Source organism: Bombina bombina, chromosome 5 (assembly GCF_027579735.1).
Source record: "Bombina bombina isolate aBomBom1 chromosome 5, aBomBom1.pri, whole genome shotgun sequence".
Classification (NCBI taxonomy): Eukaryota; Metazoa; Chordata; class Amphibia; order Anura; family Bombinatoridae; genus Bombina; species Bombina bombina.
Window position 1 is genome coordinate 989,812,045 of NC_069503.1, and position 15,743 is coordinate 989,827,787.

General features: G+C 40.5%; 1 protein-coding gene across 1 annotated transcript in view; it reads right to left on the reverse strand.

The window, feature by feature from the left end:
* The window catches only part of INTS8 (integrator complex subunit 8), a gene marked incomplete in the record, with an annotated part of 407,787 nt that overhangs the window by 74,226 nt on the left and 317,818 nt on the right, over positions 1–15,743 (reverse strand). The window contains 3 exon segments of the mRNA XM_053715214.1: positions 3,947–3,997; positions 12,484–12,587; positions 12,852–12,970. Coding sequence (XP_053571189.1) covers positions 3,947–3,997; positions 12,484–12,587; positions 12,852–12,970 — 274 coding nt within the window.

Sequence of the window (15,743 nt, forward strand, 5' to 3'; positions counted from 1 at the left end):
TTAATAACAAAAAATAATAAAAAGTCCACAAGTCAAAGCCAGAGCTGCTAGTAAGACGAGCCAAGTCAGGAGCCAAAGCGAATAGTCAGATGAGCCGGAATCAGGAACAAGGAGAACAGCAGAGTCAGGAACAAGCCAGGGATCAGGAACCAGGAGGGACGTCAGACAGCCAGGTAATACACAGGAACTCACAAACCGGTATTAGACAACGCAAGGGCAAAGCATACTGAACAGAGGCCCTTTAAATAATAAGTGATGCCATCACAATTCTGAGACTGCAACCTGTCTCACATGGATGATGTACACCAGTCTGGCCATAAGAGGGCGTGCAGGAAATAAGCAGCATCACACACTCTGCACCAGATTCAGCAAGAGAGGTGAGTAACATGGCTGCCAGCAGCACATGGCAAACAAAGCAGGGAAAAAACCCTGACAGAGAGTCCCTCGACCTCCTGCTGAACTCCGAGTCAGAAAAAGGATCTACTTCAGAAAGAACCCAACTGGTAAAAACTCAGAAAACCAGGTACTCAGAGTAGAAAGAGTGACTAAAGATTCCTAAGAGAAAACAGAAGGAAGACCAGAAGACACTCTCCCACTTCCATGGAAGTGATAAGACAAACTGCCCCAGAGACCAAAGAAAAGTTTCCCAGATAAGGAAAGAGATACCGCATACAGGCGACCGGTGCGGACTAACCAGAAATCTATGAAAAACTTGAGATCGATAGCAACATACCAAGCCAAAAAAAAATCGGACTGTTAACATCACCCACCCACATTACCAACGAAGGAGTGAAGGAAAACAGCAGGACAAGCCTATAGAGTATTTTAACTCAAAAGGCCTAGGAGATTTCCTGTCTGAAAAACAGGATACTGTATAAAAAGCCCCCCATAGATCATAGAAAATCTAGAATCAGAACAAGGATACTGCAAACAATACGGTCCAGAAAAAATGGATTTCCTCAACATGATGAAAGAAAATGATCCATCCCCCTGATAACGGAAGAAAGAACCGAATATCAACCCTTAAGAGGAAGAAGAAATAAGCTCTACATAGAGAGCATAGAGAACCAAATAGAACGAGAACCCCTATGAAACACCAAAAGAGGGGAAAATACACCCTTGAGAAAAGGAACTGGGAAAAAAACTTCAAGTCACCCGTCCTCCCTTCATCAAGAGATGCAAAACCTAGTTCCTAAAGAAAACTGCCACAGCAGAATTTAAACTCCAAGTCAACAGCTTTGCAAAGCAGGGTATTGTAGGCCACTTGGACCACATATGATCCAATACCAGACGCCCAACCAAGACGATTTAACCAGGACCAGCCTGACATCCAGGATAGAAGGACTTCTTCTGGACCGAAAAACAACCTCTTGAGAAGAAGAAAGAAGCGATGCAACTAGTACCCCCTCAGGACCAGCCTGTTAGTCAGGATACAACATATCTGTACAAACCGCAAAAGAACAGAGATAACTATACCCAACCAGGACCAGCCCGCTATGAAAGATACAACATATCTGTTCAAGGATCAAACAGAAAATTCAAAGTTTATAGCAGGGCCAGAAAACTGAGAATAATAAAACAGAAATATAAACTCCGAAGCTTAAACATAGTCTCGGACATATAGAGGGAACGTCACCCCAACCAGAGACAACCTTCTTGTTTTTGTTATAGAACTTCCACTGGAAGATTCCATCAATTGCGACATGAAAATCGCTAATACCAGAATCCCAGAGCGAAAGGTCTTCCTAAGAAGAGTTTCAACATAATCTCACGCTCAAAATAAAAATGAAAAAAATTAAATTTATCCTAACCGGATAAGAAAAGAAATTAGGCAAGTACACACAAGAGATAGCCCATGGGAAAGTGAACACCGACAGGTCCCGCCCGTCATGCAACACAATTTCCCAAGAAATCCGAACTGGGAATCTGATAGAAAAACAAAGGATAACAATATAGAAACGATAAGGAATAGGATAACCATCCCTCCGGTCATCTAAACAAGTTCGCTATCTGAATCAGCAGACTGAGATTCAGCTGACGAATCAGAAATAGGATCCTCCAATGTTGCCAAAACAGAACAGAAGTACACGCAGGCGAGCCATTCGATATTTAAAAGCAAAATTTACCTCTGTCCGAGCATTCGGAGTCTCTGACCCTAGCGGTAGCACCAGAGGACATCACTTCCCCAGAAGACTGATCGGATACCAAAGTCCTCTTACATGCCGGACCATGGGCTTGCACGTGTCAGGAAGATGCAAATGCACTAAGGCCAGAAAAATTACCAATGCGAAACCATGCAGTAACCTCTGGTGGAAAAAGGCCTCCTTTGGGAGAAGGGGTAATGATATGCGGGGCAACCACCTGTGTAGGAACAGAAGATGTTAGGGAACACACATCAGGGGACGCTGAATCCTCAGAGACGGATGGCTCAGTGGTCTCTAACGTTCCAACATGGGAAGATGAGAACACTCTATTGCGGCATACGTAGATTATGGTCAAAAAACAACTGGCACCTTATACCCCCCCCCCCCCCAATGGCTGGGGCCATTCACCACCTCCTATGATCCAGACAGGTAGAGAAAACGGATCCTTACACAGTCACATGGTCAGAAATACAGAAATGGGAACAAAAACGTGATTGCACCCGGTCACGTGGTGCAACGTGCAGGATTCACTCCCGCTAAGAAAAGCGCACCAGTTCATAAAACTGCGCAGCTTGAAAATAACCTGTACATTCCGAAACAGCCTATGAGCTTCAACGTCACTTAGACATAAGCAGTCAAAATAACAAACATGAATAATCAATAATCCCCCCCGCCCGGAGATATTAACCCTTGATTCCATAAAGATAAAAGGAGCCCCACTGAGACCCTATCTTCTAACGTTCCAAGCATGTAAAAAAAAATTGAAACGATCTTACCGGAATCTATGCCGTGGAACAGCAACACTGTCCTTCAAGTTTCACAGATGGTAGCGGCGCTTCTGACATGGACTTGAGTGCAGAAAAGCAGGCAGCGAAACTTGTCATCACTGATTGCTTATGGAGCTGTTAATATGAGTCGGGATGGTTTCACAGAAAGACTCTCCCTGCATCTCCATACTCTTACTTTCATCAATGCTCTCACTGAGAGGCTGACAAGACTACTAAAAACTCCAGTCCGATCTCGAAGAGTACTACCCTCCATAAGGAACTACTCCATAATCTTCTACACTTCTCTGCCAACCTCCTGTGATGAAAGGCAAAGAATGACTGGGGGATGAGGGAGGTGGGGGAGGTATTTAATCCTTTCGCTGGGGTGTCTTTGCCTCCTCCTGGTGGCCAGGTTCTGTATTCCCAAAAGTAATGAATGCAGCTGTGGGCTCTCCCTGTATTTAGAAGGAAAATTACTTATCCATAGGCACCCAACTACTGGGAGATAAAATGGAATCCAGTAGAAAGCCAAACCATTGCTGAAACATATCAGCAGAGGAAATTGAATAGTAGTATGCCGACATCCCAACAGGAGGCAGCACCTGTGGCAGGCTTGTGACTAACTCCCATAAGGTGTAATTGTGCCACTACCCAATGCATCCCTCTGTCAAAACATCAGCACTCTGAGGGGAACATGGGCCTCAACTCAGTCTGAGAACCCCTCTTATAGTAAAACATCTGGAGCACCTGGGCAATATGTGGGCCACAATTCAAGAGTGTAAAAATAAACATTCATAATATGGAATATATGGCATGTTAGTTGAACCTTAAAATTTTTCATTATACTTTTTTTTTTCTCTGTTACTTCTACTAAGTAGTGTGTCTCACATACAGAGTTAGCTGCACCTTTTTTTCACTCCTTTGTAGTGACTCAGCTACATGTTTATAGTACTGATAATTAGGAAGAATGTTGATATAATTGGATGGCAATGGAGATAATGCATCACAAGAGTTGATAAACTATATTATACTTACTTGTGTGTGGCAGTTCAGCAGCGAACAACATTTTATCATTCTTTTAATCACCTGAAAAATATTAACAACTTACATGAGTAATAGACATTATTTACACATTTTGCAACATAGTTCTACATATATATTTCAGTGATATCAAAGAAAATGATTAAAATAACAGAATTTATGCTTACCTGATAAATTACTTTCTCCAAAGGTGTGTCCGGTCCACGGCGTCATCCTTACTTGTGGGATATTCTCTTCCCCAACAGGAAATGGCAAAGAGCCCAGCAAAGCTGGTCATATGATCCCTCCTAGGCTCCGCCTACCCCAGTCATTCGACCGACGTACAGGAGGAAATATGCATAGGAGAAATCACATGATACCGTGGTGACTGTAGTTAGAGAAAATAATTCATCAGACCTGATTAAAAAAACCAGGGCGGGCCGTGGACCGGACACACCGTTGGAGAAAGTAATTTATCAGGTAAGCATAAATTCTGTTTTCTCCAACATAGGTGTGTCCGGTCCACGGCGTCATCCTTACTTGTGGGAACCAATACCAAAGCTTTAGGACACGGATGAAGGGTGGGAGCAAATCAGGTCACCTAAATGGAAGGCACCACGGCTTGCAAAACCTTTCTCCCAAAAATAGCCTCTGAAGAAGCAAAAGTATCAAATTTGTAAAATTTGGCAAAAGTGTGCAGTGAAGACCAAGTCGCTGCCTTACATATCTGGTCAACAGAAGCCTCGTTCTTGAAGGCCCATGTGGAAGCCACAGCCCTAGTGGAGTGAGCTGTGATTCTTTTAGGAGGCTGCCGTCCGGCAGTCTCATAAGCCAAACGGATAATGCTTTTAAGCCAAAAAGAAAGAGAGGTAGAAGTTGCTTTTTGACCTCTCCTTTTACCAGAATAAACAACAAACAAAGAAGAAGTTTGTCTGAAATCTTTAGTGGCCTCTAAATAGAATTTTAGAGCACGGACTACGTCCAAATTATGTAACAAACGTTCCTTCTTTGAAACTGGATTCGGACACAAAGAAGGTACAACTATCTCCTGGTTAATATTCTTGTTGGAAACAACTTTCGGAAGAAAACCAGGCTTAGTACGCAAAACCACCTTATCTGCATGGAACACCAGATAGGGCGGAGAACACTGCAGAGCAGATAACTCAGAAACTCTTCTAGCAGAAGAAATTGCAACCAAAAACAAAACTTTCCAAGATAATAACTTAATATCTACGGAATGTAAGGGTTCAAACGGAACCCCTTGAAGAACTGAAAGAACTAGATTAAGACTCCAGGGAGGAGTCAAAGGTCTGTAAACAGGCTTGATTCTAACCAGAGCCTGGACAAACGCTTGAACGTCTGGCACAGCTGCCAGCCTTTTGTGAAGTAAAACAGATAACGCAGAAATCTGTCCCTTCAGAGAACTTGCAGATAATCCCTTCTCCAAACCTTCTTGTAGAAAGGATAAAATCCTAGGAATTTTTATCTTGTTCCATGGGAATACTTTAGATTCACACCAACAGATATATTTTTTCCATATCTTATGGTAAATTTTTCTAGTTACAGGTTTTCTAGCCTGAATCAGAGTATCTATTACAGAATCTGAAAACCCACGCTTTGATAAAATCAAGCGTTCAATCTCCAAGCAGTCAGTTGGAGAGAAACCAGATTCGGATGTTCGAATGGACCTTGAACAAGAAGGTCCTGTCTCAAAGGTAGCTTCCATGGTGGAGCCGATGACATATTCACCAGGTCTGCATACCAAGTCCTGCGTGGCCACGCAGGAGCTATCAAGATCACCGAAGCCCTCTCCTGGTTGATCCTGGCTACCAGCCTGGGAATGAGAGGAAACGGTGGGAATACATAAGCTAGGTTGAAGGTCCAAGGTGCTACTAGTGCATCTACTAGAGTCGCCTTGGGATCCCTGGATCTGGACCCGTAACAAGGAACCTTGAAGTTCTGACGAGAGGCCATCAGATCCATGTCTGGAATGCCCCAAAATTGAGTTATTTGGGCAAAGATTTCCGGGTGGAGTTCCCACTCCCCCGGATGGAATGTCTGACGACTCAGAAAATCCGCTTCCCAATTTTCCACTCCTGGGATGTGGATTGCAGACAAGTGGCAGGAGTGATCCTCCGCCCATTGAATTATCTTGGTCACTTCCTCCATCGCCAGGGAACTCCTTGTTCCCCCCTGATGGTTGATATATGCAACTGTCGTCATGTTGTCTGATTGAAACCTTATGAATTTGGCCTTTGCTAGATGAGGCCAAGCTTTGAGAGCATTGAATATCGCTCTCAGTTCCAGAATGTTTAAACACCAAAAAACTCTTAGCCATCTCCGTGGAGATGTTGCCTGTGCAACGGCAAAGAGAATGACTGGGGTAGGCGGAGCCTAGGAGGGATCATATGACCAGCTTTGCTGGGCTCTTTGCCATTTCCTGTTGGGGAAGAGAATATCCCACAAGTAAGGATGACGCCGTGGACCGGACACACCTATGTTGGAGAAAACATAATTTATGTAAGAACTTACCTGATAAATTCATTTCTTTCATATTAGCAAGAGTCCATGAGCTAGTGACGTATGGGATATACATTCCTACCAGGAGGGGCAAAGTTTCCCAAACCTCAAAATGCCTATAAATACACCCCTCACCACACCCACAATTCAGTTTAACGAATAGCCAAGAAGTGGGGTGATAAAAAAGTGCGAAAGCATATAAAATAAGGAATTGGAATAATTGTGCTTTATACAAAATCATAACCACCACAAAAAAAGGGTGGGCCTCATGGACTCTTGCTAATATGAAAGAAATGAATTTATCAGGTAAGTTCTTACATGAATTATGTTTTCTTTCATGTAATTAGCAAGAGTCCATGAGCTAGTGACGTATGGGATAATGACTACCCAAGATGTGGATCTTTCCACACAAGAGTCACTAGAGAGGGAGGGATAAAATAAAGACAGCCAATTCCTGCTGAAAATAATCCACACCCAAAATAAAGTTTAATGAAAAACATAAGCAGAAGATTCAAACTGAAACCGCTGCCTGAAGTACTTTTCTACCAAAAACTGCTTCAGAAGAAGAAAATACATCAAAATGGTAGAATTTAGTAAAAGTATGCAAAGAGGACCAAGTTGCTGCTTTGCAAATCTGATCAACCGAAGCTTCATTCCTAAACGCCCAGGAAGTAGAAACTAACCTAGTAGAATGAGCTGTAATTTTCTGAGGCGGAGTTTTACCCGACTCAACATAGGCAAGATGAATCAAAGATTTCAACCAAGATGCCAAAGAAATGGCAGAAGCTTTCTGGCCTTTTCTAGAACCGGAAAAGATAACAAATAGACTAGAAGTCTTTCGGAAAGATTTAGTAGCTTCAACATAATATTTCAAAGCTCTAACAACATCCAAAGAATGCAACGATTTCTCCTTAGAATTCTTAGGATTAGGACATAATGAAGGAACCACAATTTCTCTACTAATGTTGTTGGAATTCACAACTTTAGGTAAAAATTCAAAAGAAGTTCGCAACACCGCCTTATCCTGATGAAAAATCAGAAAAGGAGACTCACAAGAAAGAGCACATAATTCAGAAACTCTTCTGGCAGAAGAGATGGCCAAAAGGAACAAAACTTTCCAAGAAAGTAATTTAATGTCCAATGAATGCATAGGTTCAAATGGAGGAGCTTGAAGCGCCCCCAGAACCAAATTCAAACTCCAAGGAGGAGAAATTGACTTAATGACAGGCTTTATACGAACCAAAGCTTGTACAAAACAATGAATATCAGGAAGAATAGCAATCTTTCTGTGGAAAAGAACAGAAAGAGCAGAGATTTGTCCCTTCAAGGAACTTGCAGACAAACCCTTATCTAAACCATCCTGAAGAAACTGTAAAATTCTCGGTATTCTAAAAGAATGCCAAGAAAAATGATGAGAAAGACACCAAGAAATATAAGTCTTCCAGACTCTATAATATATCTCTCTAGATACAGATTTACGAGCCTGTAACATAGTATTAATCACAGAGTCAGAGAAACCTCTTTGACCAAGAATCAAGCGTTCAATCTCCATACCTTTAAATTTAAGGATTTCAGATCCTGATGGAAAAAAGGACCTTGTGACAGAAGGTCTGGTCTTAACGGAAGAGTCCACGGTTGGCAAGAGGCCATCCGGACAAGATCCGCATACCAAAACCTGTGAGGCCATGCCGGAGCTACCAGCAGAACAAACGAGCATTCCTTCAGAATCTTGGAGATTACTCTTGGAAGAAGAACTAGAGGCGGAAAGACATAGGCAGGATGATACTTCCAAGGAAGTGATAATGCATCCACTGCCTCCGCCTGAGGATCCCGGGATCTGGACAGATATCTGGGAAGTTTCTTGTTTAGATGAGACGCCATCAGATCTATTTCTGGAAGTTCCCACCTTTGAACAATCTGAAGAAATACCTCTGGGTGAAGAGACCATTCGCCCGGATGCAACGTTTGGCGACTGAGATAATCCGCTTCCCAATTGTCTACACCTGGGATATGAACCGCAGTGATTAGGCAGGAGCTGGATTCCGCCCAAACCAAAATTCGAGATACTTCTTTCATAGCCAGAGGACTGTGAGTCCCTCCTTGATGATTGATGTATGCCACAGTTGTGACATTGTCTGTCTGAAAACAAATGAACGATTCTCTCTTCAGAAGAGGCCAAAACTGAAGAGCTCTGAAAATTGCACGGAGTTCCAAAATATTGATCGGTAATCTCACCTCCTGAGATTCCCAAACTCCTTGTGCCGTCAGAGATCCCCACACAGCTCCCCAACCTGTGAGACTTGCATCTGATGAAATTGCAGTCCAGGTCGGAAGCACAAAAGAAGCCCCTTGAATTAAACGATGGTGATCTGTCCACCACGTTAGAGAGTGTCGAACAATCGGTTTTAAAGATATTAATTGAGATATCTTTGTGTAATCCTTGCACCATTGATTCAGCATACAAAGCTGAAGAGGTCGCATGTGAAAACGAGCAAAGGGGATCGCGTCCGATGCAGCAGTCATAAGACCTAGAATTTCCATGCATAAGGCTACCGAAGGGAATGATTGTGACTGAAGGTTTCGACAAGCTGAAATCAATTTTAGACGTCTCTTGTCTGTTAAAAACAGAGTCATGGACACTGAATCTATCTGGAAACCCAGAAAGGTTACCCTTGACTGAGGAATCAATGAACTTTTTGGTAAATTGATCCTCCAACCATGATCTTGAAGAAACAACACAAGTCGAATCGTATGAGATTCTGCTAAATGTAAAGACTGAGCAAGTACCAAGATATCGTCCAAATAAGGAAATACCACAATACCCTGTTCTCTGATTACAGACAGAAGGGCACCAAGAACCTTTGTAAAAATTCTTGGAGCTGTAGCTAGGCCAAACGGTAGAGCCACAAACTGGTAATGCTTGTCCAGAAAAGAGAATCTCAGGAACTGATAATGATCTGGATGAATCGGAATATGCAGATATGCATCCTGTAAATCTATTGTGGACATAAAATTCCCTTGCTGAACAAAAGGCAAGATAGTCCTTACAGTTACCATCTTGAACGTTGGTATCCTGACATAACGATTCAATATTTTTAGATCCAGAACTGGTCTGAAGGAATTCTCCTTCTTTGGTACAATGAAGAGATTTGAATAGAACCCCATCCCCTGTTCCGGAACTGGAACTGGCATAATTACTCCAGCCAACTCTAGATCTGAAACACAATTCAGAAATGCTTGAGCTTTCACTGGATTTACTGGGACACGGGAAAAGAAGAAAAAATCTCTTTGCAGGAGGTCTCATCTTGAAACCAATTCTGTACCATTCTGAAACAATGTTCTGAATCCAAAGATTGTGAACAGAATTGATCCAAATTTCTTTGAAAAAACGTAACCTGCCCCCTACCAGCTGAGCTGGAATGAGGGCCGCACCTTCATGTGGACTTAGAAGCAGGCTTTGCCTTTCTAGCAGGCTTGGATTTATTCCAGACTGGAGATGGTTTCCAAACTGAAACTGCTCCTGAGGATGAAGGATCAGGCTTTTGTTCTTTGTTGAAACGAAAGGAACGAAAACGATTATTAGCCCTGTTTTTACCTTTAGATTTTTTATCCTGTGGTAAAAAAGTTCCTTTCCCACCAGTAACAGTTGAGATAATAGAATCCAACTGAGAACCAAATAATTTGTTACCCTGGAAAGAAAATGGAAAGTAGAGTTGATTTAGAAGCCATATCAGCATTCCAAGTCTTAAGCCATAAAGCTCTTCTAGCTAAAATAGCTAGAGACATAAACCTGACATCAACTCTGATAATGTCAAAAATGGCATCACAGATAAAATTATTAGCATGCTGAAGAAGAATAATAATATCATGAGAATCATGATGTGTTACTTGTTGCGCTAAAGTTTCCAACCAAAAAGTTGAAGCTGCAGCAACATCAGCCAAAGATATAGCAGGTCTAAGAAGATTACCTGAACACAGATAAGCTTTTCTTAGAAAGGATTCAATTTTCCTATCTAAAGGATCCTTAAACGAAGTACCATCTGACGTAGGAATAGTAGTACGTTTAGCAAGGGTAGAAATAGCCCCATCAACTTTAGGGATTTTGTCCCAAAATTCTAATCTGTCAGACGGCACAGGATATAATTGCTTAAAACGTTTAGAAGGAGTAAATGAATTACCCAATTTATCCCATTCTTTGGAAATTACTGCAGAAATAGCATTAGGAACAGGAAAAACTTCTGGAATAACCACAGGAGCTTTAAATACCTTATCCAAACGTTTAGAATTAGTATCAAGAGGACCAGAATCCTCTATTTCTAAAGCAATTAGTACTTCTTTAAGTAAAGAACGAATAAATTCCATTTTAAATAAATATGAAGATTTATCAGCATCAACCTCTGAGACAGAATCCTCTGAACCAGAAGAGTCATCAGAATCAGAATGATGATGTTCATTTAAAAATTCATCTGTAGGGAGAGAAGTTTTAAAAGATTTTTTACGTTTACTAGAAGGAGAAATAACAGACATAGCCTTCTTTATGGATTCAGAAACAAAATCTCTTATGTTATCAGGAACATTCTGCACCTTAGATGTTGAAGGAACTGCAACAGGCAATGGTACTTTACTAAAGGAAATATTATCTGCATTAACAAGTTTGTCATGACAATCAATACAAACAACAGCCGGAGGAATAGCTACCAAAAATTTACAACAGATACACTTAGCTTTGGTAGATCCAGCACTAGACAGCGATTTTCCTGTAGTATCTTCTGACTCAGATGCAACGTGAGACATCTTGCAATATGTAAGAGAAAAAACAACATATAAAGCAAAATTGATCAAATTCCTTAAATGACAGTTTCAGGAATGGGAAAGAATGCCAAGAACAAGCTTCTAGCAACCAGAAGCAATAAAAAATGAGACTTAAATAATGTGGAGATAAAAGCGACGCCCATATTTTTTAGCGCCAAATCAGACGCCCACATTATTTGGCGCCTAAATGCTTTTGGCGCCAAAATGACGCCACATCCGGAACGCCGACATCTTTGGCGCAAAATAACGTCAAAAAAATGACGCAACTTCCGGCGACACGTATGACGCCGGAAACGGAAAATAATTTTTGCGCCAAAAAGTCCGCGCCAAGAATGACGCAATAAAATGAAGCATTTTCAGCCCCCGCGAGCCTAACAGCCCACAGGGAAAAAAGTGTCAAATTTTTGAAGGTAAGAAAAAAATGATTAATTCAAATGCATTATACCAAATATGAAACTGACTGTCTGAAAAATAAGGAAAGTTGAACATTCTGAGTCAAGGCAAATAAATGTTTGAATACATATATTTAGAACTTTATAAACAAAGTGCCCAACCATAGCTTAGAGTGTCACAGAAAATAAGATTTACTTACCCCAGGACACTCATCTACATGTTTGTAGAAAGCCAAACCAGTACTGAAACGAGAATCAGCAGAGGTAATGGTATATATAAGAGTATATCGTCGATCTGAAAAGGGAGGTAAGAGATGAATCTCTACGACCGATAACAGAGAACCTATGAAATAGACCCCGTAGAAGGAGATCACTGCATTCAAATAGGCAATACTCTCTTCACATCCCTCTGACATTCACTGCAAGCTGAGAGGAAAACCGGGCTCCAACTTGCTGCGGAGCGCATATCAACGTAGAATCTAGCACAAACTTACTTCACCACCTCCATCGGAGGCAAAGTTTGTAAAACTGAATTGTGGGTGTGGTGAGGGGTGTATTTATAGGCATTTTGAGGTTTGGGAAACTTTGCCCCTCCTGGTAGGAATGTATATCCCATACGTCACTAGCTCATGGACTCTTGCTAATTACATGAAAGAAAAAGAGTTTTCGAGCCTATTCGTCAGTGGCAATCAATATATTTAAATACAATATGATTTTTTTAGAGAAACGTAATTGTTTTCAGACTGAAGGTATGGTGACACGTAATGCTTTTAGGATATTTTTATGACAAACGGTATAGGTAGATTTACACAGTAAATATCTGCTCACCTGATCTGTATATATTTCTGGTGGTACTTGCTTTGTGAAAAATTCAGAGCACACTGCTCCTGCTTGAAGATAGTAGTTGAGAGCAGCAGAATATTGATTGGTTGCTAAAGAGAAAAAGTAAAAAAACTTAAACTAAGCAAATATTTATTACCTTACATATAAAATAATACAGGAGTATTAAAGAAAACTGACTGATGGCGTGATAATATATCTTTACACAAACATAAATACTCTTGGCTATCAGAATGCCATGGAGGTAAGTGAACTCCTTATTATAGCATAGTGATTGCAATGTTGTTGAATTTAAATAATCAAGAGATACATTTGCTTTATTTTACTACAAAACCAGAAAAAAATGTTTTACTCACCAAAATAAATATCAGCTTGAACAATGAGCCAGGAGTGGTTGTTTGAATTTATGGTTAGTGCGTAGTTGACTAATTCTTTCAGAGTGACAGATACTGCATCAAAATCTACAGACTGCAGGCTAGAATAATAATAATAAAAAAATATATGATAGCAGGTCAGCTAATGTACTTATTATATACTCATATGGAATCATCAGGGTTTCTTGCTTGCATTTGCATCAGAAAACAATAAGATAAGGCTGTAATCTCAAAAAAGTGATTTTTTTCCATTGCCAAAGTAGATCTATATGTCCAAAACAAACTATTTAGCAGAACTGTATATTTCTATTCTGTGTTTAATAGTGTATTAACGATTTATTATTATATTAAATGGCAGAATCCTTGCCTTGCAAACACCACAATGCACTGTGTAAAAGCCAGAAGGAAATCCTAGCAAATCCGCACACAACTGGTAAAATTTACACACTGCACAGTATGGTCAATCACCATGCGCACAATTAAAACACGCAAGATCTTTGCTTGATAGGCAGATTTTAAGTTTTTTTGGTATCCAGGCCTATTTATTAAATGGCTTGAAATAGGGCCACAATCAAAAAATCTCTCATCAGAAAGCAAATTAAAGGACCACCCAATGCAGTAGAATTGCATAATTAACAAGTGCATAACAAAAAGACAATGATTTAACACCTATTCTGAATATCAAATAAGCAGTAGATTTTTTGCTGGCAAGTTTACTTTTTCTCCCATTTTTCGGCCTCCTGTATCATGTAACAGACATCAGCCAATCACATACTAGTAAACGTATACCCTGTGAGCTTTTGAACATGCTAAGTAGGATCTTGTTCCCCAGAAAGTGTGCATATAATAAGTCTGTGCAAAATGCGATAATGGAAGTAAATTGGAAAATGTCAAAGCTGCATGTTCTTTCGGAATCATAAAAGTTTATTTTGATTTGAGTGTCCCTTTAAGTGAATAGGTGAACATTAAAGGGAACTACATAAAGGAGAACATTAAAGGGACACTATAGTCAAAATGAAACTTTCATTTCAGATAGACACTTTACAATTTACTTCCATTTTCAAATTGTGCACAGTAGTTTTATATGCTCACTACTGGCACCAGCCCCTACTGAGTATGTGCAAGAGTTCACAGTGTATACCTATAAGAGTCTGTGACTGGCTGATAAGTGTTAAAGTTGGGGGTGGGGGTCAGGAAATTAAATTTTGAAATTTTTCTGAATCCAAGCTATGTGTATGGGTATATATGTATGTTTGTACGTGTACATATATGTATAGAAAGGAAATGTTCCCTTATGAAACTCTGTGTAGGCGATATATGTTTGTGAACTATGGCTGATGGAAGAATTTCCTTGAGAAGTCCAAAAAGTGGTTCCCTGAAACACTTTTCCCTGTGACATATTTCTGAGCACCCAAACCAGTTAATTTAAATATTATGGATAGATCCAATGATTACTGTTGCTAGCCTTGTTTTTAAATGATTAGTGAAAAGTGTCATAAGAATGAAGAAAAAAAAATTACATGCTCCAATTTGTAGAGCATAAAATTTTAGCACTAGGGACCCTGCAATGTTATGTGTTTAACAACTGCAAAATACGGATTGTGCAAACTGGTGGTCCAGAGTGCAAATTGGGACAGAGCCAATCAGCAGCAATACTTGCACAGCTAGTAGGCACATACAGACAGACATCTAAAAAAGACTTTTGTGCTGAAAATACTGCAATGCAATTTTAAAAAGTGATTTCTTTAGGAAATATTCAGACCAAAATGTCCAAATTTAGTTTATCTTAAAGGGACACAAAATACAAAAAATGTATTTAATGGTTCAGATAGAGCATGCAATTGTAAGCAACTTTCTAATTTACTCCTATTATCGATTTTTCTTCGCTATCTTGCTATCTTTATTTGAAAAGTCAGGAATGTAAGCTTAGCAGCCAGCCCCATTTTTGGTTCAGCCTCTGAGTTGCGCTTGCCGATTGGTGGCTACATTTAGACACCAATCAGCATGCGCTACCCAGGTGCTGAACCAAATATGTGCCGGCTTCTAAGCTTACATTCTTGCTTTTCAAATAAAGACACCAAGAGAACTAAGAATGTTTTTTTAATAGGCATAAAACAGAATTTATGCGATTGAGGCGGAGCGTGCGGGCGTGCTGAATGGCCGCACCTAACTAGAGTTCCTGAAGTGGCGTCGGCGGGGCTCTCTCTTACCCCACAAAAGACAGTTAAAGATGCCTGAATCAGACCTCTGAATGCTTGAGGAGGGTCCGGAGGCCCTCTAATCACAATTTCGGAGACATTATATTAAAGGAAGAGGCTGATATTGTTACCCGCGGTTAGGCCGCGTTTGAAGCCGGGACCTAAAGTTGGGGGCGCAGTGACGCATCACACCAGATCTCAACTGACATCCGGAAAGGGTAATTACCTGCTGCAAAACAGAGACCCTGAGAACATCACACATAATACTCAAGTAAGAAGCTATATTTACATGAAGTTTGGGGCATGCCTTTAACAGTCACAACAGCACGTATCTGACACATTATGCCATAAGCAGGAACTTAGTGCAAAAGGCCCCATGCACTTTCACTAGCAGAATCTTATTGAAATAAGGGGGCTACAGAAACTTATGTGTGACATTCTGCAGACCGTTGTTCAACTCCTTTCACATTGAGATTGTCACCAACTATACATCCTCCAATATTCATCACGCTTACTGCTAAACGGACAATCTACTTTGCTAAAGCAACATTACTTACTCAGAAACCCCTGCATGTTTGCTGACATGGCACAACGCAGAGTCAACAAAACTGAAAAGAACTTAAAATCCAATATGGGGTCTGGCTCTGTCAATACCTTTTTTAAAAGCACAGAAAAT